At 44.2% G+C, this 22,856-nt stretch overlaps 1 protein-coding gene across 4 annotated transcripts in view; it reads left to right on the top strand.

Annotated features, from left to right (window-relative positions):
• Fndc1 (fibronectin type III domain containing 1) overlaps positions 1–20,597 on the top strand; it is an 88,617-nt gene extending 68,020 nt beyond the window's left edge. For all 4 annotated transcript variants that reach the window (XM_029471661.2, XM_029471659.2, XM_021149094.2 and 1 more), the window contains 9 exons: positions 707–775; positions 2,446–2,589; positions 5,041–5,271; positions 8,280–8,388; positions 12,028–12,107; positions 15,434–15,463; positions 16,946–17,107; positions 18,365–18,487; positions 19,820–20,597. In XM_029471661.2, coding sequence (XP_029327521.1) covers positions 707–775; positions 2,446–2,589; positions 5,041–5,271; positions 8,280–8,388; positions 12,028–12,107; positions 15,434–15,463; positions 16,946–17,107; positions 18,365–18,487; positions 19,820–19,935 — 1,064 coding nt within the window. In that variant the 3' untranslated portion in view covers positions 19,936–20,597. The remainder of the gene's footprint in view (positions 1–706; positions 776–2,445; positions 2,590–5,040; positions 5,272–8,279; positions 8,389–12,027; positions 12,108–15,433; positions 15,464–16,945; positions 17,108–18,364; positions 18,488–19,819) is intronic.
• The last annotated feature ends 2,259 nt before the right edge of the window (positions 20,598–22,856 follow it).

Raw genomic sequence — 22,856 nt, 5'->3', positions numbered from 1 at the left:
AATTGACAAATACCTTTCCTGGCAATTACTAGGGTCCCCCAAGGCTATGAGGGCAGGGGCTAGAGAAGCAAGCACCTTAACCAAATTGCTGCATTTGCAGGAACTGTCGAATTTCAACCAAAATGGAAGAGCTTTACATCAGGGCATGGTCTTGGCTGACACAGAGAAGCAAGGGAAACTCAAGTCATGCTGTCTGCCAAGCTACAAGGAAGCAGAGGCAGGAAATCGCCCTGGTTCTAGAATATTCTAATGGCAAGGTAGAATTAGGTGGAGAATAAAGGCAGATAACATGAGCTCCCAGGGAAGGGGATTTTCGTCACCACCCAGGGTCCCCCTCTCCTGACTGATCTCTGAACAAATGTGTCCAGGCTTGTCCAGGCACAGGTGGCCCTCCCTCCAGGTCTAGAGCAGTCCAGACAGGTGGGTGGAGGTGACTGGGAGGGTAGCAGAAGGCTCTGGAAATACAGAGCAGGGTGGTTTGCTCCTGAGTAAAAGGTATTGATTGGATTGCCTTTCTCTGATCTCAGAGAGAGATCTGTTTGAGGGTTCGGATTGCCAGTCTTCTGGAAAACCGAGGAGACACTGGTATTGGTGGCTGGTTTCCGGGAGATGCTCAGGATGAGTGAGCTGCTGTTCTGGGGGCAGAATTCTAAGAGTGCCGGGAAGAGTCACGTGGTGATGGGTCTTCTTCCCTCTTCCTCCCTAGATGACTTCTCAGGCCTGGAGACTGACACTGCACTACCCACAGAAGAGGACTATGTTGTATACGATGACGGTATGGAGACAATCCCACTTTGCTTTCTAATCACAGGATCTTATTTTAGTTACAAGTCTTTTTTTTTTTATGTGCTGCTACACACTGCTAGTACCTAGCAGTGGCAGGCAGTGACATAAGCAGCGACTAGGTCCCTGGGAGGAACCCAGTGGACTCGCCTGTAAGTCAACACTTTGTCCTTTCTTATTTCTTTTCTTTTCTAATTAAATAATATAGACGCTGCTTGGAGATGTGTTGGTTTCTTGTCACGGAATCTTTTCAAATAGTCAAGTTCAGAATTCCAGGATGCCCCTGACCCAGCTCCCGCAGTCTCTTTAAGAAATAGCAGCTGCTCTTAGCGACCCATAGGACCCTGGAGTTGTCTTGTCTTTCTGGAATGGCCTCTGCAAGTGAGCCGCTCACCTTGGAGACTTGCCCACCTGGTGCGGACCTTTGCTGCCCAAGCCCTGGTCTGCCTCCTCTCACCTTTTGGCCTCAGGTGTCTTGAGCTACAACCCTGTGAACAGTGTTGCTTTTGATGCTCTCTTTATTCATAATTAAATGAGACCCCCTGCAGTTTTCAAATGAAGATTGATTTGCAAGAAAAGCAGCAGGGACTAGGAAATCCAGGAAGATTTCTCAGCACCTTGAAAAACTGACTTTCTGCCCCTTCCATCTTTGAGCAGTTAAGGGAATCAGTTTTATTTTCTTTTTTAAATGTTAAAAGGCTGGTTCTTTTTAGAGCATTATTTGCAGAACTGGAGGTGCCAAAAGTTGTGAGCCACCCGCTATGGGTGCTGGGAACTGAATCTAGGTCCTCTGCCTGACAAGTAAGAACTCTTAACCACTGAGCATCTCTCTATCCCCACTGTGATCTTCTATAGCGTAAAAAGAGAAAAAGAAAAGGAAATTAAGAATTAGCTTTGGGCATGAACAACACAGCCCGGAAAGTTCTAAAGGTCTCCCCTTTTCTATTCCCCAAACTTCATGTTTGTGGGTACATGTGTGTCTTTGTTCTTCCTCTTTCTTTCCCTTTTATAATATGCAACTGCATATAACAGTTGATCTAGAGTGTGTGTTAAAGGGGAGGGGTGTGTGTGTGTGTGTGTATCTGTATATGTCGAGTGTGGCTGTCTCTGTGTATGGTGTGTGTGATATGTGGTATGGGTGTGTGTATCACTGTATGTGACATCTGTATATTTGCATGTGGTGTGTGTGTATATCTGAATATGTATGTGTTGTGTGGTGTCTATTTGTATAGGGTATGTGTTGTGTCTATATGTGTGTATGGTGTAGCTGTACTGTGGCATGATATTTGATATGCGTGTGTATAAATATCTGTGTGTTTGAATTGGTGTTTGGTGTAGGGGGGACAGGTCTGGTATGGTATGTGAGGTATACGTGTGTGTGTGTGTGTGTGTGTGTGTGTGTGTGTTGTGTGTCTATCTATCTAGGTGGTGTGTGATGTCTTTCTCTCTATGTGTGTGTGGTATGGTTGTATATGTGGTGTGATGTGCAATATTTGTATGTACTATGTGTATCTATGTATTGGAAGGTCTAGTCTGTAATATATGTATGTATGTGTTTGTATGGTGTGTGTGTGTATCCACAGTTAAGTCACAAGTATCCTTAGATTACAACCAGTGCCTCTTCTGGTACCATGCCATTACAAAGACTTCACATCTTTTCAGATTATGGATTTGAGACCACAAGGCCACCGACCAGCACCATGCTCTCAACCACTGCTGCCACACCGAAGGTCATCCCAGAGCAGGGCACGGTCAGCTCCTTCCCAGAGGAAGAATTTGACCTTGCTGGAAAGAGGAGATTTGTTGGTGAATATCACTTCCTTAACTGGAGAAACTGATTTTAAGCTTTGCTCCTTGAAGACAGCATAACTAAGCCCTGGCCTGACACTTTAAGAAAATGCTTCCCTGGGGTGAATTTTCCATGTGGGGTATTTTAGTGAGTCCATTTCACTTAGATGGGTGTTAATTTGCAAAAGTCAGACAAGAGGAGGACCAGAGAGCTATTAGTGCTCAACAGAGGACCTCAGTGAGTGTGTCCACATGAGCGTGTCTGCGAGCGCACATGCACACGCACACGCACACGCGCACGCGCACACACACACACACACACACACACACACACGTGCGCACACACGTGCGCACACAGAGACCAGAGGTCATCTGATACCTTCCTCTGTCACTCTCTACCCTATCCCCTTTCTGCCAGCACCAGAGACTCACTGTGTCAGCAAGGCTGGTTAGGGAGATCACAGGGTCTACCTGACTCCAGGTCAGGTAGATTTAACTCCAATACCTGGGTTAAAGGAATGCCCTGCTATGCCCACCTTTTAATGTGAGTACTGGGGATACAAACTCAGGCCCTCACGCTTGTACAGAGAGTGATCTTACACACTGAGCCATCTTCCCAGCCCGGGGGCCAGTTTTTGTTTTTGAAGGTAAATTGGATGGCTGGACCTCCACTTGTTCATGGCTTGCTGAATGCTGGATGGTGCAGCTTTGTGAATGCTGTCACGAGTCCTGATCATTCCGCAGAACCAACGCCATTTTTTATACAGTTATCTTCTCCAACTTCATTAAACTCAAAGAATTGGGCTTTGGAGACTCATTTCTCCCGTCTTCTTTCTCAGCAGCTAAAGCCATTTTAATCAGAAATTCTGTGTGGCTGGATTCCCTGCTCCACGCCATTCCCTTTCCCATGCCCTTGATGAACTGCATCAGTGAGACAGTCAGATTAGTATTTACTGCGTGGAGACAAGCAACAGCTTAAATTAACATCGTGCTTTTCGGTTTCCAAAACAAATGTCTTGCCATGAGCAGAGAAGACGTCTTGCCAGCTAAGAGGCTGTGACTGGGCGTCTCATCATATGAGTTAAAGGGCAAGACCATTAGCCTGAGGCAGCATTCCAGGGCTGAAGCCAGTGTTTGCTGTGGTGTTCAGCAGTCTGGTGGAGTTCACCAAGCCTTCCCTCCCCTCCCTGCTGTCCCACAACAGAAAGGGAACGAGTCATGTTATCATTAGTGGTATACGTACCAATACCGTTTATACTATGATACCATAATGATACCATTCAGTGTTACCATTAGCCTTTCCACAGATTGCTCCCAAAGACGCAAAAGTCTTTAATAGAGATTTCTAGCCATTTCAGTGGAGAGAACCTGAGGGTCTTGAGTGGAAAAGCCTTAACTTCAATTCCTTGGCATTCCTAACATTTTTTTAAAGAATGAAATACAATCAAAGGGGCTGTGGGTTGGTAGCAGAGTCTACTCTTTGTCCATGGCTCATGAGCGCATTCTCACTGTAACAGGGTACCAGGCCATGGCTTGCATATTCACAGTCTCCTGTAGCTACTGAAATCCTGTGGTTAGGAAGGGCTTGGACATGCTGTAAATGTAAGAAGCTGATCAACAATGTTGCAGAGGGCCCCTTGGGTCTTGGCTTCATGCTCAAACTTCTAAGAGGATTGTGAGGGTCCCAGAGCTCTGCAGGAGGTCACCTAGGGAAAGAGCTTGAGTATGTCACCTGTTTCTCTGGCCTCAAGACGGCTGAGGAGGTGAAACATGATGCAGTGATGCTAGTTAACGGACTCACACTTTTCTGAATCTGAGGGCATAGGCGTGGAAGAATGCTGGAGGTTTATATTATACCAAATTGTAGTCAGAGGACCTTTCCAAATCACACTGAAGTTACATCCATCAATGTTGATGGGACAAAGAGACATTTTGAAGCCATCTATGTGCACATGGGCCTGTAAAGAGAGATAGGAGTATGTTCTTTTACATTGCTTATGTACATGTGTGTAATGAGCATACATGCATGTGTTGGGGCATACACGTGTGTGGAAGCCCGACCTTGGTATTCAGTGTCTTCCTTGCTCACTCTGCACTTGGTATGCTAAGGTAGTGTCATTTATTGAACCCAGAGCGTGTCAATTATTGTAGTCTAGCTAGCCACTTTACCGCAGGGATCCCTTGTCTCAGCCTCTCAAAGATTAGGATTATGGGTAGCGTCCACAGCTGCTTCACTGTCACACGGATGCTAGGCATTGAAATTAGGTCCTTATTCTGGTGTAGCATGTCCTTTATCCTCAGAGACATCTCCTCAGCCCCAGGGGTGAGTTCTTGAGTTAGCATCAGATGTCTCTGGAGTCTTAGCAGGAAGAGGTTAAATTGTAGGCCTGAGTCCATGCAGCAAATTCTATGATTCTGTTTCCAAAAAAGAAAAAAAGAAGTCCAACTGGGCATCTCTGTTCTTTCCAGCTCCTTATGTCACATACCTCAGTAAAGACCCAACAGCCCCGTGCTCCCTGACTGATGCTCTGGACCATTTCCAAGTGGAAAGCCTGGACGAACTCATTCCAAACGACCTGACAAAGAGTGATCTGCCTCCTCAGCATGCTCCCCGGAACATTACTGTGGTCGCCATGGAAGGCTGCCACTCCTTTGTCATTGTGGACTGGAACAAAGCCATCCCTGGAGATGTGGTAACAGGTGTGTCCTAGGTAGATGCTCAGAGTTCCAACTGGTCTGTAAGAGAGAGGATAGATGGGTGGATGAACAGATGGACAGGTAAGATGGGGAAGGCAGACATCTTTTTCAGCGGCTTGGGAATGTGGGTAACTGCAGGAGCAGTGTGGGTAGTTAAGAGAACATTGGATGAAAGCCAGAGTCCTGAATTATAATCCTAGATTGATTTGTGTGACCTTGAGTCATACATACATCATCTTGCTAGAATTTGTTTTCTCATATGAAAAATATAAGTACCACAAATGTCCAATATTTTGTCTTTCTGCAAATAAACAGCCTGGCAACCACTTGTCAGAGGTCCTATAGTAGGGGATGCTAAAAAGGCTCTACTGGATCACTACTATGAATCTCCTCCTTCCAGGCCTGCTGGCCACTCCCATAGCAGCCTGTGTGTTTCCCAATTCCTCATGTGGGCATTGGATAGAATGAAGGATACCCTGAGGGTCTTAAGCCCCGCCTCTGGGCTTTGGCCTATGAGATGCTTGTTTCTGTTACTCTACCTAGATGACACTTGAGAATGAGTCTATTGAGATGAGTTCTTACAGAAAGAGAATCTGCAGGTCCTTTTATGAACAGCTCCTTTGTACATGGCTCCTTCCAGGCCTGTGAGCTGTGTGAAAGTGTTCCTGGATGGTGGGGTTAGGGTTGGAGGTTAGAGATCAACATTACCCACTGCAGGAGTCACTTCTGTAACTCTGACCTTCTAGTGCTTCTGCTGTAGGACCCCAACATTGTCTTTTAAGGAGAGAAAATGTGTTCAGGAATGTTCTAGGGGCTTCTCTTAGCTTCTCTTATGGAGCTTACATAGTGGGCCCAGATCCAGGGTAAGGAACTGGGAGATACAGTCCCCATGCATCCTGCCAGTGGTGGCTGAAGGGTTAAGGGGCACAGAGTCAGTGTGGGTGAGTGGGTCTGAGCCTTCGATGTAACTGACAGTTGCTTCTTTCTTTCATGGTGTGTGCTGAGTGAGACCAATCTCTGTAAAGCATAGCACATTTCTAACAGAAAGCACAGAGATCAATGGAGGAAGGAGGTCTATAACAAACCACTGAGAAGTTTCTTTTTGATTGAATGTGGTTTTATGAATGGCCTTCCCTACTTCTACCCCTTCTCTCTGTCTCTCTGTCTGTCTCTGTCTGTCTCTGTCTCTCTGTCTGTCTCTGTCTCTCTGTCTGTCTCTGTCTCTGTCTCTGTCTCTCTCTCTGTGTTTGTGTGTGTGTGGTGTTTGTGTACCTGTGTATAGGTGCAGGGAGACCAGAGGAGGACAGCAAATGCCTGCTTTGCCGCCCTCCACTTAGTCCCAGAGACTGGAACTGGACATGGAGCTAGGTTGGTGGCCAGAAATTCCAGCAGTCTTCTTGTCTATGGCCCCTCCTTGCCCCAGCAATGGGGTTCTAGGAAGGCATGTGCTCACACTTGGGTCTTTGCCTGCTGAGCCATCACCCCAGCACCATAATTGGCAAGTTTTAAAGGCAAATAGGGTCAGAGGGAGTCTTTCAGTCACACCACATGCCTGGCAGTCACTGTCGTTATTCTTCATCTCATATAAAGGACAACTGTACATCTCTACCAAGAATCTTGAGTTTTGTCTGTCTTTTAAATTCTTATTTATGCATTCATTGTATAAAGTGATGGTTTTTAGAATCATACTTTCATTCCAGTGTATCATGTACTTTGGCCATATTCACCTCCTCTTTTCTCTCCTTTCATCTCCCCTTCTCCAAATGGTCTATCATCTATCTATCTATCTATCTATCTATCTATCTATCTATCTATCTATCATCTATCTGTCTGTCTATCTATCATCTACCTGTTATCAATCTATCATCTATTATCTATCTGTCAATTATCTATCATCTATTATCTATTAGCATCTATCTATGTATCTATCATCTACTATCTTTCTATCAATCATTTATCTACCTATCATCTATTATCTATCTATCAATCATCTATTACCTATCAGCATCTATCTATCTATCTGTCTATCATCTATCTGATCTATTATCTATCATCTGTCTGTCTATCATCTATCTGTCTATCTATCTACCTACCTACCATCTATCTATCATCTCTCTATCAGCATCTATCCATCTATCTATCTATCTATCTATCTATCTATCTATCTATCTATCTATCTATCTATCAATCTATCTATTATCTATCTATAGTCCTCATATGATAGGGAAAACAACACTTGTCTGAGTCCAGCTTAGTTAAATACTAAGTGCAGGGCACTGCATTTTTCTTTCACGTCTTTCTCCTATGTGCAGTCAAGATTAGATGTAATTAGCCCTATGAGGTGAGTGACGACAGGGAATGAAACTGGTAGAGCAGAAAGAGAAGTAGGAAACCAGCCAGCCAGCAGAAAGCACTTGAGTTTGCTGTCCCCACTGGAATTGGTCAGACATTACTGAAGTGAACCATCCTGAATCACAGTGAAACTTGCTCTCCTTGAGGTTTTCATGGAGCCATACATCACGCAGACGTACACATGCTTCGGCCCTTCCCTATCACACCTCTGTGTGATTTGGTTCCCTCTTAGTTAGCTTCAGCTATCAACTGGACACTGCCCAGAATTATCTGAGGGAGCAACTGGGACACTGCTTCTATCTGATTGGCCCATAGACACAGCCATTGGACTTTCTTAATTACTAATGTGGGAGAGCCCAGTCCACCGTGGGTGGTACAAATCCTAGGTAGGCGGGTGTGGGCTGCATAAGAAAGGAAGCTGAGCAAGCCAGAGGAAGCAAGCCAGGAAGCACATTCTTCTACAGTTCTACTTCAGGTTCCTGCTTGAGTTTCTTTCCTGATTTCCCTCCATGATGTACTTTGACCTGAAGTGTAAGATGAAATAAGCCCTTTCCTCTCCCAAGTTGCTTTTGTTCATGGTGTTTATTGAAGCAACAGAAAAAGCAAACTAGAACAGGTTCCTTGGTGGTCACCAGGTTTCTCCCTCTTCCTGTTTCCAGGATACCTGGTCTACAGCGCCTCTTATGAGGACTTCATCCGGAATAAATGGTCAACTCAGACCTCGTCAGTGACCCATCTGCCCATTGAGAACTTGAAGCCAAACACAAGGTATGGCATGGTGGTTGCATACAGACAAAAGGCTGGACCTGTGAGCTTCATCATAGTATCCTTTGGTTGGAAACAAGGATTAGTCAGTCATCACCATTTCCTTGAATTCCTGGTTTAGCTCATGGGATACCAATGAAGGCTCACCACGTGCCATGCCTATTGCTTAAGACTGTGTGTATTGTGGTTGTTGCTTAACAATTGTGCCCATTTCTCGTTCTCTTAGGCATTACATTAAGGGCAGAAAGGCTGTTCTATGTGTTAGAAGAGAACTGATTCAGTTTCACTAATGTAACATTTAGGTAGTACAACCTTGCTATATGACATTAACGGGACAGTATTTGCCAACCATGTTAAGTGACACGGAAGCTTTGTGGTGTAGATGTTCAGAACATTCTGGAAAGATGTGTTGCATACATTAGTGAAGACTACAAGACACAACAAGAGGAATGGCTACTGATGAGAGGGCACTGCCTTGTCAGCCAAGGTTTATGGCACTTGCTTAGAAAGTGGTCAAACTTGTCCACATGAGAGTGTCTGTCTACTCTTCTGTTGTGCTGTCTGTTTTGGGAGGTTCAACTCTCAGAAAGTGACCTGGTCAATGAACATGTGTAAGGAGCTGGGCATGCCTTAGCCAGGCAGTGGTGTGCTGGTAAACTGACCATCTGGGAAGCTGGGTGTCGGGTGGGGAAAGCCCTGGTTTATAGCATTTTCAATGCCTGTGGTTCAGGGACTCCCATCATAGCCAATTTCACAATGGCAGTGGGCTCACAGGATCCTATCATCCTACATAGCTTCACAGATCCTGAATAGGTCGTGACTGGCAGGATGTCCAGACGTACCACCACACTGTTGTATAGAGCCAGTGGGTTTGCAGTGAAGAGCTCAAAATGGCTTCCACAGGCAGTGGAGTACAGAAAAGTCTGGAATAAGTCACTCAGTAAACAGATATCTGCTAGAGAGGACAGGATCTGGCCAGAACCAGGCTACCAGGAGACTTCCCCAAAGCTGGGAGCATTCCCTGCAACGTTCTAATGTGACATTTAGGCTCCTTGGAATCAAGCTTCCATAAGCTGTTATGAATTGCAGGACTTGGCAGGTGGAAAGAAGCAGTGAGTCAGGGAATAGAGAAAGTGCTTCATTCCTTTTCCTAGTAGTAAAAGTTGACCAGAGGAAATAAAAGCAACAGACTCAGATGGAACAGGGCCAGCCTTCTTTTTTACTATGTGTCATGATTTCTTCTATAGCACATCCACCATACATATCAGAGAGCTGGAAGATGCCTTCCAGTGCATTCACCACATAACAACCAGCAACAAGAGTTGAATCTTAGTCTCTTGACCTCTTCCTGCCCAATGTTCTTTCCACAGAGTTGGCTGCCATATTGGATTTCTGCCATTTTGAGTGTCAGGTGATGGTGTAAGGTAGAGGTGTACTTGTTCTAACCATGGCTCTAGGTCCAAACTTCACTCAAGCAGTTCTTTCTGTTTATTTTGAGCCAGGGTTTAGTTGCACAGAGGTGAGCTAGATGCAGTGCAGCCCTCTTGAAGTGTACAACACTGTCCTCATGGGGCTTGTTGCATGGCAGGAGAGACAGATGTTAAAAAGGAAAAACAGATATGGACTCCCATAGCCAGTGTCCTTAGGGAGCTTAGGGAGAGTATATAATGGAGGAATTCTTGATCTTCTGAGCCTAAGGCCAGTCAGGCAAGTCTAGGAGAAAATTAGGTTGAAGGAATATGGCTCAGTAACCCAGAGAACAGGTAGGCAAGGTGAAGTAATGCAAAATTGCTCCAGGGAGAGGGGGGAGGGGCAGGTTGTCTTTCAGGAAAGACAAGAAAGCAATCCGCTCAAGGGAAGAGCCAGAGTCTCAAACTTGGTGGTTTATGTCAGATCCTGTTTTTTGTTTTTAAACTAAAACAAGTGTATTCTACCTTAGTCACTAAACAAGGGTCCTGCCGTTGTCACTCCTTAGAGTCTGCATATTTTAAAATCCAATTTTACAGTAAAAAGCTGAGTCTTAAATGGATCACACTCCATCAGGGGTGTGAGGACTGTGCAGCAGGAGGGTTCCACGTGGTTTCTGGACTCCTAATTTTTGAATGGCTTCTCTTTAAAGACAAAAAAAAGTGTTGGCAAAATTCAACTAGAGTTGTTGATATGTGCAGCCCCCTCCCCCCACTGTTGGAACTGCCCACATGGGGTTGTGCCATAAACCACTCCACAGCCACTAAGAGTGTGAATAATCAAGAAACGTGTACTTCTGGGTCAACTGAGGTTTGGAAACATGTTCTTAATTGTGTGTATCTTTTTTAAAAAGAGAATTGAAATGGGAAAAAAATCAATAGTCAGAATATTTGGATGATTTAAGATTTTATCGAGTGGCTTGCCTCTTAGCGGTAACTGAAAGCACAGGAGAATGTCTGTGTGCTATGAGACCAGAGGTAGCGATGTCATCACCTATGGCTTGTGGTTACCTCTGAATGTAAACAGGCCCTCCTGAAAACTCTTTTGTTGTTTAGTCAGTACTTGCATCTGTACCGAGCTTAACCAGATAAAGGATTTTGAAATAGTTAAGTGAGACATTTCTTCTAGTCAAGAGCTAGAGGAAAACACTATTTCTAAGGTTCAAAGAGTCACCATTCATGAGTCCTAGAAGAACCTTGTGGAACCTTGGGATGAGGAGGTCGCAAGAGTTAACAGCAGTGGTGCCAAGTACTGGCCCTGAGTTCTTCTTTGAGCATCAATATTGGCAAAGTAAAAAATACTTGTAGACTCCGATTCTTTCTCAGTGAACGAGTTGACTAAAACGCCACGCTTTCCAGAACACGCTGTGTTCCTAGACAAAGTTTGGCCCTGCAGCAAAGCCTCTGTCCTCAGGTTGTCTCCCACTTCCTCCCTCAGGTTGTCCCCCACTTCCTCCCTCAGGTTGTCCCCCACTTCCTTCCTCAGGTTGTCCCCCACTTCCTCTTCCTGGACTTGCTTCTCTTGCCTGGAGAGGTCAAAGCTCCAGACAGGACTGTCGTGTGAGTTGTACTGAAGAGGCCACTCTCTAACCACCCTCTCCTGCCAGTCACAAGCCATATTTGTGTTGAATCTACCACGGAGGTGGAGATGTTGATTAAGTTAATGTTTGAGTTCTACTCTGTGTTTTCTAGCCCCCAGCTCCTCTCTCTTGGAGCCTCCGAGTCTTAAGCAGTTTTGAAGGATGGACTGGGAGAGTCACCCAGTGTTTGCCTGGATGCTCCAGGAAAAGCACTCTGAGCAACCACCAGCCTAGTGTTCTGTTCCAGTCCATCAGCCATGTGCCTGTGCTGTATTAATTATACCATTCAAGAAATTATCAAAAATGAGAACGTTCAGGAAAAAACATGAGGATAACATCTCTCCCTGTGTCTCATTCTGCCTCTCGATCTCTCTACTATATCTATCTATCTATCTATCTATCTATCTATCTATCTATCTATCTATCTATCTATCTATCTATTTATCTACCATCTATTTCTGTCCGTGTGTGTTGGTGTGTCTAAAGACAGATAAACACGACTCCAAATTTACTACAAGCATGCTTGTAAGAATCTGTCTCCTTACCCAGAGGTCAAGTCAACTTCTCATTTAAAAGATGTTTTCTTTTTATTTCAGGTATTACTTCAAAGTTCAAGCCAAAAACCCTCATGGCTATGGGCCTGTCAGCCCTTCAGTCTCATTTGTTACAGAATCAGGTACGGGCATGGTCATCTTTGTATTGCTTGCTTTGGAAAATGAGAGAAATTATCAGAACAATAGCTATTGGCAGAGTAGAAAGTGAGGCAAGAAAATGCCTTCTTTTCTGTTGGATGAGTTCAGGTTTCTTTTTATGAAACAAACACCCCCTCCTATTATGTTAGGAGAGAACTGAGGTCAGATTCTTTTCTTTTTTTCATTAATTTATTTATTCACTTTACATTCTTTTATCAGCCCCCCTTTCCCATCACCCCTCTTACAACTCTTCCCCTTATTCCTCCTGTCCCTACTCCTCTGAGAACGGGGATCCCCTTTGAGTATCACCCGACCCTGGCACATCAAGTCACGTCAGGGCGAGGTGCATCTTGTCCCACTGAAGCCAGACAAAGCCCAGTTAGGAGAACAGGATCCACAGGTGAGCAGCAGATTTAGGGATAGTCCCCAGCTCCAGTTGTTGGGGGACCTACATGAAAACCAAGCTGCACATCTGCTACATATATGCAGGAGGCTTAGGTCCAGTCCATGCTTGCTCTTTGGTTGGTGGTTCAGTCTCTGGAAGCCCCCAAGGGGCTTGAGAGTTAGACCAAGTTAGTTGACCCTGTTGGTCTTCCCATGGAGTCCCTATCTGAGGTCAAATCCTAATGAAAGGAAAACAAATTTAGTTTTCAATCCAAAGATGAGTTTGGCTCATTTGCATAAAGTAGTTTCAGAGCTTTCTTTGTTGCTGGAATTTTTATTGTTTGTTTATTTGGTTTTAGTTTTAATGAGACAGAATAGCCCAGGCTGACCTGGAAATGGTCATCTAGCCCAGGCTGGCATCAGGCTACTGAGTTCTGGGATTATAGGCATGTGCAAGCACACCTTTTAAAGTTTAAGAACAACATTTTTATTCCAAATAGCTGGAAAAAAACCACCTTAGATGACCTGGGAGACAGCTGCTTCTCCGGGTAGTCAAGTCTACATTTAAGATTATTTTTAAGAAGAAGCAGAAGTATTTGTACTAAGGACTTAAAGTTTAACTTCTTCCCAGTGCTTCCCAACCTCCCTAATACTGCTACCCTTTAGCACAGCTCCCCATGTTGGGTGACCCCAACCATACAATATTTCTGTTGATACCTTTTAAGTACAGTTTTGCTATTGTGATGAATCTTAACGTAAACACCTATGTTTTCCAATGGTCTTAGGCAACCCCTGTGAATAGGTCGGTGACCCCGATGCTGTTGTTGTTGTTGTTGTTTTGCTACTGTTCATCTTCACCCCTCTCCTTCTGCTCGGTAGAATTGGAGTAGCACCCTTACCTTGTTCCTCCTAAACTGATATCACTACTGCAAGCAGAGCAGATGGCGCCAGAACGAGCGAGCTGCCTATAGAAGCACAAGGGGAATTTAGGGTGATAGCATATTCTAAGTGTGGAGGGGAAGCTCTGCGATTTTATGTATGCTCAGACTTGTACGGTGTGAGCCCTGAAACACAGGTTTCCAGCTGAGGATGTAGCGCAGTGGTCATTGTTGCCTAGAATGAATGAAGCCTTCTCCTCCCACTACTGCAAAAATTAAAATAAGGAGAGGATGAGCGACAGAGAGGAGAGAGTGTTGGTTGTTGAGTCCCTGCACGGTATATTTGAAAATCAATGTACTGCCCAAACTGGTTCTGTGGGCAGAGGCCTGGTCCAGTGTAGCAGAGGCCTGCCCCAACCCCACCTGAAAAATGATTTTTTCCTGAAGCAAAACTTTTTCAAAAGCAAGTTTTATATTCTCTGAAGTGATTTTTGCAGTTAAAGCATATATACGTTTAGATATGAAATGTCATAGATTTTGAGTATTTTTAGCCCTGGCCACTGTCCAGATGGCGTGTCCTCCATCAGCTTCCCCCTGATGTCCTGCACAATCTGTCCCTCCCACTAAGTACATGTCATCTAGGATTTCATATTCCTGCCCTAAAGTGTAGACTCCTTTGGCTGGCTTCTCTCCAAATAATCATTTTTTTGTTTGGTTGGGGGTTTTTTTGGTTGTTTTCTTGGAAGTTGTTTTTGTTTTGTTTTGTTTTTGGCTTTTTGAGACAGCATTTCTCTGCATAGTCTTGGCTATCCTGGGACTAATTCTGTAGATTGGGTTGGCCTTGAACTCACAGAGATCCTCTGCCTCCCTAGTGTTGGAATTAAAGGTGTGAGCCACCACCACCTGGCTATCTAATAGTCAGTTTTTGATTGATCCATGCATTGCGTATGTTAGTCTGTCATTTCTCTTTCTTCTGGTCTGCATTTCATTGTACAGCTGTGCCACAGCCTGTTCATGCAACCCATTCAACTGTAATTTAAGTTATCTCTACTGTTTGGTAATTACAAAGATGCTATCAGTGTCTATATGCAAATGTTTAGATTTGTACTTTAACTTCTCTTGGGTAAACACTGAAGAATCGAAAAATATGTGTGACTTTATAGTATGCAGAACAGTTTAAGAAATCACCACACTTTCCCAAATGAGAAGTTTAAAAACAAGAGCATTGGTTTTTTTTACAAAGTTCTACATAATTTATTTACACATATGTGTGTAAGAGAGAAAGAGCATATGTGTATATACATACCACAGTGTGCATGTGAGAGAGTATGTGTGTGCACATGTGTGAATGTACATGCCAGTACACCTGTGAGAGAGTATGTATGTGCATGCCACAGTGAGCCTGTGAGAGTATATGTGTGAGCATGTCACAATGGGCATATGAGAGAGTATGTGTATACATGTGTGTGTATGCATGCCACAGTGTGCCTTTGAGAAAGTGTATATGTGCATGTGTGTGTGTGCATGCCACAGAGTGCCTGTGAGGGAGTATGTGTGTGCATATGTGCATGTGTGTATGTGTGTGCATGCCACAGTGTGCATGTGGAGGCCAGAGGACAGCTTTCAAGAGTTGGTCTTCTTTTACCACACAGATCCTAGGGATGAAACCACGTTCTTACTCATTGAGCCATCTGGCCAACCTGAAGTATACACACACACACACACACACACACACACACATATATATATATACACACACACACACACACACACACATGAATTGCTTTCATAGCACACAATTTCAAAACATCACTTTCAGAAACTCACAGCTTCTGTATCAACACTAAAGCAGTTGCTCAGAGAGTATTTCTCAAAAGACAATGTTTGCAAAGTGAAACCTATGGAATACTTTTGGTATCTGATAAACAAGCCTTATCATTCTTCTCTCTATTCCAATTTGGTTAGCTCTTTTAATTATAGTCGGCATTTCAACATTTTCCCAACTGCAACGTATGTTACAAAGTCAATTACTTGTTTTTCACCCACAGACAATCCTTTGCTGGTTGTGAGGCCACCAGGTGAGTTTCCCATCTTGAGGATTCTGACACTCCGGTTGTGGGCGTGAGATGTGAATGGTGGGTGTGAGCTGTACAGTCACTATGGTGACCCACAAATAGAAATGGTGGAGCACTTTACATCTGCACAACTTTTCATCCACCCTCCATTCTCTTTGAAGAAGAGAATCAGTTGAAAATGCTTTAACATAGATATTGATGGGAATAGCCAATACCCGTAAAATCGGGACTTTATTTACATGGTCCCCATGAGCATCATAAAGTGGCAAAAAGTTGGCAAAACGCAGCAAGTATACTAGGGCATTTTATCTCCTTTTCCCTCCCCCTCCCCCAAGGACCTGAGCAAGATCTGTGTTTCAAGTTCAAGATAGGAATAAGAGGGATGGAAAGAGAAGGCTTCTAGGCTGAGGGACTTGGCATACTGTCACATGTCCCAGAGGTCAAATGAGCCCAGCAGCTGCTTTTCCTTGAGACGTATGTCTTTCGTGAGCTTTGAAAGTCCTCTATTGAAATACCAAGATCTAAATACTCTAGCATAGAAAGAACCCTGCCCTTCAGATTCTGTAGTCAGTTTTTGGATGCTGTCTTAGTCAGGGTTTCTATTCCTGCACAAACATCATGACCAAGAAGCAGTTGGAGAGGAAAGGGTTTATTCGGCTTACACTTCCATATTGCTGTTCATCACCAAAGGAAGTCAGGACTGGAACTCAAACGGGTCAGGGAGCAGGAGCTGATGCAGAGGCCAAGGAGGGATGTTTCTTACTGGCTTGCCTCTCCTGGCTTGCTCAGCCTGCTCTCTTATAGAACCCAAGACTACCAGCCCAGAGATAGTCCCACCCACAAGAGGCCTTTCCCCCTTGATCACTAATTGAGAAAATGCCTTACAGTTGGATCTCATGGAGGCATTTCCTCAACTGAAGCTCCTTTCTCTGTGATAACTCCATCTGTGTCAAGTTGACACAAAACTAGCCAGTACAGATGCCTTGATGAAAGGCCTGAGAACACCAGAAGGGAGGAGCTTATTTGGCCTATCCTTTCTGAGATTTCAGAGCATAGCCCATGGTTCCCTTGCTCCTAGGCCTGAGGTGAGGTAGAACATTCTAGCTGAAGGATATGTGGAGCAGAGCAGCAAGCAGGCAGGTGGGAGGGAGAAAGTGAGACCCCTTTAAAACCATCCTTCACCAGGCCCCTCCTTGATTCCAGTGTGAATAGATCAGTGGGTTAACCCATGATGAAGAGAGAGCCCTCCTAATCCAGTGATCTCTCCACAGCCCATCAAAAGCAGACCAAACCTTTAACACATGAGCTGTTGGGGGACATTTTGGATCCAACCCATAATACTTCAGTGTACTCTAGTATTAAAAATAAGAATACACATTTGCTCAGAGAAGCCCAGAGAGAAAGGAAGGCAGTTGTCTGAGAGCTTGTGTGGAACAATAACCCCTGTAACCCACTGTACCTCAGAGTGTTTTTTGTGTTGTCAAGGTGGTGAGCCCATCTGGATCCCATTCGCTTTCAAGCATGACCCTGGCTACACTGATTGCCATGGTCGGCAGTATGTGAAACGAACATGGTACAAAAAGTTTGTGGGAGTCGTTCTTTGTAATTCTCTAAGGTATAAGATCTACCTCAGTGACAATCTCAAAGGTAAGTCTTACACATGGTTAGCTATGGTAAATTTCTGTCCATTACTGTCTTAGTCAGGGTTTCTATTCCTGCACAAACATCATGACCAAGAAGCAAGTTGGGGAGGAAAGGGTTTATTCGGCTTACACTTCCATGCTGCTGTTCATCACCAAAGGAAGTCAGGACTGGAACTCAGACAGGTCAGGGAGCAGGAGCTGATACAGAGGCCATGGAGGGATGTTCTTTACTGGCTTGCCTCCCCTGGCTTGCTCAGCCTACTCTCTTATAGAACCCAAGACTACCAGCCCAGGGATGGTCCCACCCACAAGGGGCCTTTCCCCCTTGATCACTAATTGAGAAAATGCCTTACAGTTGGATCTCATGGAGGCATTTCCTCAACTGAAGCTCCTTTCTCTGTGATAACTCCAGCTGTGTCAAGTTGACACACAAAACCAACAATTACTGACTTGGAAAACTGATGCCTTGGGACACGTGAGGCTAGGGGAGATATATATATATATACACATATACATATATACACATATACATATATATATATATATATATTCCCTGAATTTTAGGAACAAAATCCAAATCCAAAATCAACCAGACTGAACAGTTTTTAATTTATTTATTTTTCTTGCTAGAAAAGATTCATTTATCAAAGCCACACCTTCCCTTCCATCCCCAACTCTGGAGTTTACCTCCCTCCCTCCCCCCACCCTCCCTCTCTCCTTCCCTCTCCCATCTTTATGTGTCTCTACCTATCTCTTTACATCTCTTTCCCTTCAAAATCTCTAGGAGAGACTGCATAATCATCTTCCAGACCCTGGCCTGGGAAACACAAGGTGGTCCAGCCTTGAGTTGTGCTTCAGCACCACGGACAGCACCCAGTGTCTGAATCTGTGTGGAAATAGGTTCTTCTAACTAACTACACAGTCCTGACTGACTTCCAATCTCTTCTTTATTGTGTTTTTCTTTATTCTCCCTGGAAATTTGGGCATTAAGAAGTCCATCATTTACACACCAGAGCTGGTTGTATTGCTCAAGGTCCCCCCACTGAACATGTGTTAAATATTTAGTATATAAATTCTTGCTGGCTTCTTATAATGCTTAATGACATTTGTGCCATTACAAACATTTTTCAGACATGGAAACTATGGAACACATGAATTAAGTAATCACCGCAATTTAAACAGCCTCAAAAGCTTGTTCTAACTCATAACCCAACAGTGACACTCTCTAGTAGTCAATGACCTGTGATATTCCCTTATGCAGACACATTCTACAGCATTGGAGACAGCTGGGGAAGAGGTGAAGACCACTGTCAGTTTGTGGATTCGCACCTGGATGGAAGAACAGGGCCTCAATCTTATATAGAAGCCCTCCCCAACATTCAAGGTAAGAAGATCAGAACTGCTATTTTATATTGGGGGTGGGAGAGGAAATGGCTATAATGAGAAAATGTATGGTACTCAGCTTTTGACTTATAATGTAGAGATTAATGTTGTATTATAAAGGGTAAGAAGAAGGAATTAAGGAACTAAAGCACTTCCACCATGCTGGCCTTGGGGTGGCCTCGAGAGACTGGCAATACAGTGGGGTTATATAAGACCCCACACCTGCTCTCAGAAACAAGCTCTGTCACCAGGAAGGGAAAACAACTGTGTAGAAGGTTCATGATAGTGGACACTGTGATATATAAATAACAACAGGTTGTGCCATGTGGTTGACCTCTTATCAAGGAATTGGATTCATTGTGACCATATGAATCAAGGGAGGCAGACACTCAAGGCTGTTAAGGAAAGTTGTCAGGACAGGCAGTATGAGTTGAGTCTTACAGTATGGATGAACATGGACAGTGAATGCACAGTGGAGTCCTTCCACCACGTCTTTCTATTAGAACTTAGTAGTCATTTCTGTTAAGATTTTTACCTGATCAGGTAAGGTCACATTGTAGAGATAATCTGCTTAGACTACTGAATTAAATTGTAGCCTCATCTAACAATTCCTCACTGGGAACATCTAGAGTCATGTTGGGTCAAATATGTAAGCCAGCTTAGTTTATCACAATAAGTATACAACATCTACACAGCTCATATATTTTCAGCTCTTTCAGTGTCCCAGCTTCTGTTACAGCCCTGTGTTATCTGTCTTCCTTGGTGTTTCTGTGCTAAGGTTGTAGAATTGACCGTGACTGGCTGGTGTACTCTCTGGTAGAGTAGTGGCTAGTCATTATTTGGCAAGAGGGAAATGAAGCCAAAGTTGGGAGCAGTAGAAGTCCCCAGACATTTTAAGAGTGTTTGAACATCCTTCTACTTCAAGAAGTCAGCAATGTTCAGATTTTTTTTTTCTAGAAAGATCTACAAGTCTGCTCCAAGTTCTCAGGCTTAAACTTTGGAGTTGAGCAGTTTTGGGATGTCAGGAGCTCTGAACTCAGAGAACAGAATGGAGTTGAGTGATGTGTAGATTCCGCAGACCAGAGTGCCTTACTCCATGGATTCTCTCATGGTGGCCGAAATCACATTCATTGGTGCCGAGTGAGAAAGGTTTTATCACCCACGAAATGAAACACGCCTTAAGGGTAGACCTGCTTTTATTGTGACACATCAAACTGGCCCAGTGTATTCACAAACAACACTCAGAAATGTTCACCAAAATGTTCTGTCTGAAAGCAGACTGTGGGGTGAGAAGGTTGCTGTCAGTAACTCTGGTCTTTCCATCTCTTTCCAGGCTACTATCGCCAGTACCGCCAGGAGCCTGTCAGCTTTGGACACATTGGTTTTGGAACCCCCTATTACTATGTGGGTTGGTACGAATGTGGAGTCTCCATCCCAGGGAAGTGGTAACCACAGGATGGGCCTGCTGCAAGTTCATCCTTCCGGCCTGTGTGACTAACCTGCGCTAGGGATTCTGGGCAAAAGAAAGACAGTGTTCCAAGCCCGCTGCCCCAGTGTGTCAAGAGGCCACAGGGTGGACATGGCATTTGAGCCTCTTCAGTCAGAATTCGGCCACATTTCTTGGTCTGAACTATAAATACAATTCAGTTTTGCTGGAACTTCACTTCTCCTCTGCACTTTGATCATTTGTAATCACACCTTCCAGAGACATCAACCCTGCAGCGGATCCAGTGTGATTTCCAGACTCTCCAGGCACAAAACCTGAACACTCTGGGATCTCCAGGGAACAGCACTGGCGTGCTCTGCTGGCTTCACAGAACGCTCTCTGCTCCTCTCTTCTTCGAATCAGCCAACTTTAAGCTTCACACGTCTTTGTATGAAGTAGAATTGAATTACTGGAATTACGGAAGGAAGTATACCCTCTTTGAGATTTATCCTAAAGACCTATCCATCATGGGGCTAAGTGCCTCAGTTCTTATTTGTAAATTCTCAATTTTGATATATATATGTGTGTGTGTGTATATATGCATATACATATTCACACTCATCAAGAATACTGATTAAACTTGAGCTAAATTTAGAGTTGTTCTTTAGATGAATGTGTGCAAGACTTTGTGGACAAAGGTTCTGTTTGTTCATATCTTTCTGAGATCTCCAGGGCATAGGTTCTCTGAAGAATATTGCTTCAGTTTAAAAGGTATGCATGCCTCCTGTACATGCTGCTTGACTCAAGTCATGACGGCATTGGGGAGTAACAACCATTACCAGCAGACTAAGCACTTTCCTCCAGTCTTTTCATATCAGGGAAATGACTGTGTTACCTTTGTTGAAGCATGGAGACAGAGACAGAGAGAGAGAGGGACAGAGAGAGAGAGAGACAGACAGAGAGACAGATACAGAGGGAAACAGAGACAGAGAGACAAACAGTGACAGAGACACAGACAGACAATCACGGGGGTGGGGCTTGTGTGCATATTTGTGTGTATGAGTAGGTGGATGTATATTTGCGGAGGCATCAGCCATCAGGAGCTATTACCCTTAAGCAAGACCTTGAGAAAAGGTTTCTCACTGAGAGCTGGGGTCTACAGATTATTCTAGGCTGGCTGGCCAGCAAGCCCCAGGGGTCTGCCTCCCTAGTGTTGGAATTTCCAAAGATGTGCCACCATACCCAGCTTCTTATCTGAGCCCTGGGTATCAGACTCAGCCCCCATGCTTTCCCAACTGGCTTCCCCCAGCCTCTATCTCTAATGTGTTCCCAGATGAATGAGTGCTTTAGGCTCAAAGTGATTTTAAAGTCATGTCCTTAAAAATTCAACTTTCCCTTCTTTATTGTCTTAACATCTTGAAATAGAAGCATCTTTCTCCCTGGACTGTAACTTAAGAGGGTGCATTTGGCCCTTTGTTTCCATGGTTCTAAAGGTTTCCATCTTCCTATATTCCCCAGACAGTCCTGTAAATAAAAGGCTTGTCTTCCTGCATCTAAATGTCAGTATCAGCGGAGCTGAGATGGAGATGAGGTGGGAGAAAGTGCTGCTAGATCTGAAGGCCACTCCTGACAAAAAGCACCGAAGGGCAGAGCATGGTGCAGGAGCGCAGGGCTGGTGGCATTAAGTCCCTGCACTGTGCTGAGGTGATGGAAATTACCATAACCTTCAGAAGATAAGCAACTAAAACCAAAGCCAAAGCAACCAAACAAGAACTACAGCATAGGAAATCAGTCAGGAGTGATCTCTAGGGTGACAGACAGACAGACAGACAGACAGGAGAGATGGCTCAGCAGTTAAGAGCACTTGCTGTTCTTGTAGAGGGCCAAAGTTTAGTTCCTAGCACCAATATCTGGTGGTTCACAGCCTCCTTTAACTCCAGTTCCAGGGGATCTGACACCCTCTTCTGGCCTCTGTGAGTACCTGCACACACATGAACACACAATGACACACATACACACATTTTCAGAGAGACAGAGACAGAAAGAAAGAGAGGATGGATGAATAAAAGATAGATTCATAGATGATAGATAGATAGAGAGATAGAGAGATAGAGAGATAGAGAGAGAGAGAGAGAGATAGAGATAGATAGATAGATAGATAGATAGATAGATAGATAGATACAGAGATACAGAGATAGATAGAGAGATACAGAGAGAGATACAGAGATAGATGCAGAGATAGATACAGAGATAGATAGATAGATAGATAGATAGATAGATAGATAGATAGATAGATAGATAGATAGATAGATACAGAGATAGATAGATAGATAGATACAGAGATAGATGCAGAGATAGATACAGAGATAGATACAGAGATAGACACAGAGATAGATACAGAGATAGATAGATGCAGAGATAGATGCAGAGATAGATACAGAGATAGATACAGAGATAGATGCAGAGATAGATACAGAGATAGATAGATAGATACAGAGATACACAGATACACAGATACACAGATACACAGATAGATACAGAGATAGATGCAGAGATATCTAGATACACAGATGCTATTGAAGATCTTAACTGAAGCAATTGGTTCACATGGTTACACAAGATGACCCTCTCACAACAGTCTGTCTGAGATGGAGAGCCTGGCATTCTGGCAGTACAACTGGGTTTAGGGATGTAGAGCCTAGAACCATCATGCCAGTCACTCTCAGGCTAAGACCAAAGGCCCGAGAGGCTGACCAATGGCATCCAGAGATAGTGATCCTGGAATTCTTTTTGCAGAAGAGCATGTCCCAGCTCTAGGAGCAAGAAAGCCTGCCGTCTTTCCTCTGTCTCTGTTTCCTGAGGCCCCAGCATTCATCCACACTGTGGGTGGATATGCCACCCTGTCTGACATGCCAGCTTCCATGGGGAACCCCCATTGCAGACT

Source organism: Mus caroli, unplaced genomic scaffold (assembly GCF_978045245.1).
Source record: "Mus caroli unplaced genomic scaffold, Mus_caroli_1 scaffold_18, whole genome shotgun sequence".
Classification (NCBI taxonomy): Eukaryota; Metazoa; Chordata; class Mammalia; order Rodentia; family Muridae; genus Mus; species Mus caroli.
The sequence above is the reverse complement of the archived record's forward strand: the minus strand, read 5'-3'. Positions and strand labels throughout refer to the sequence as shown.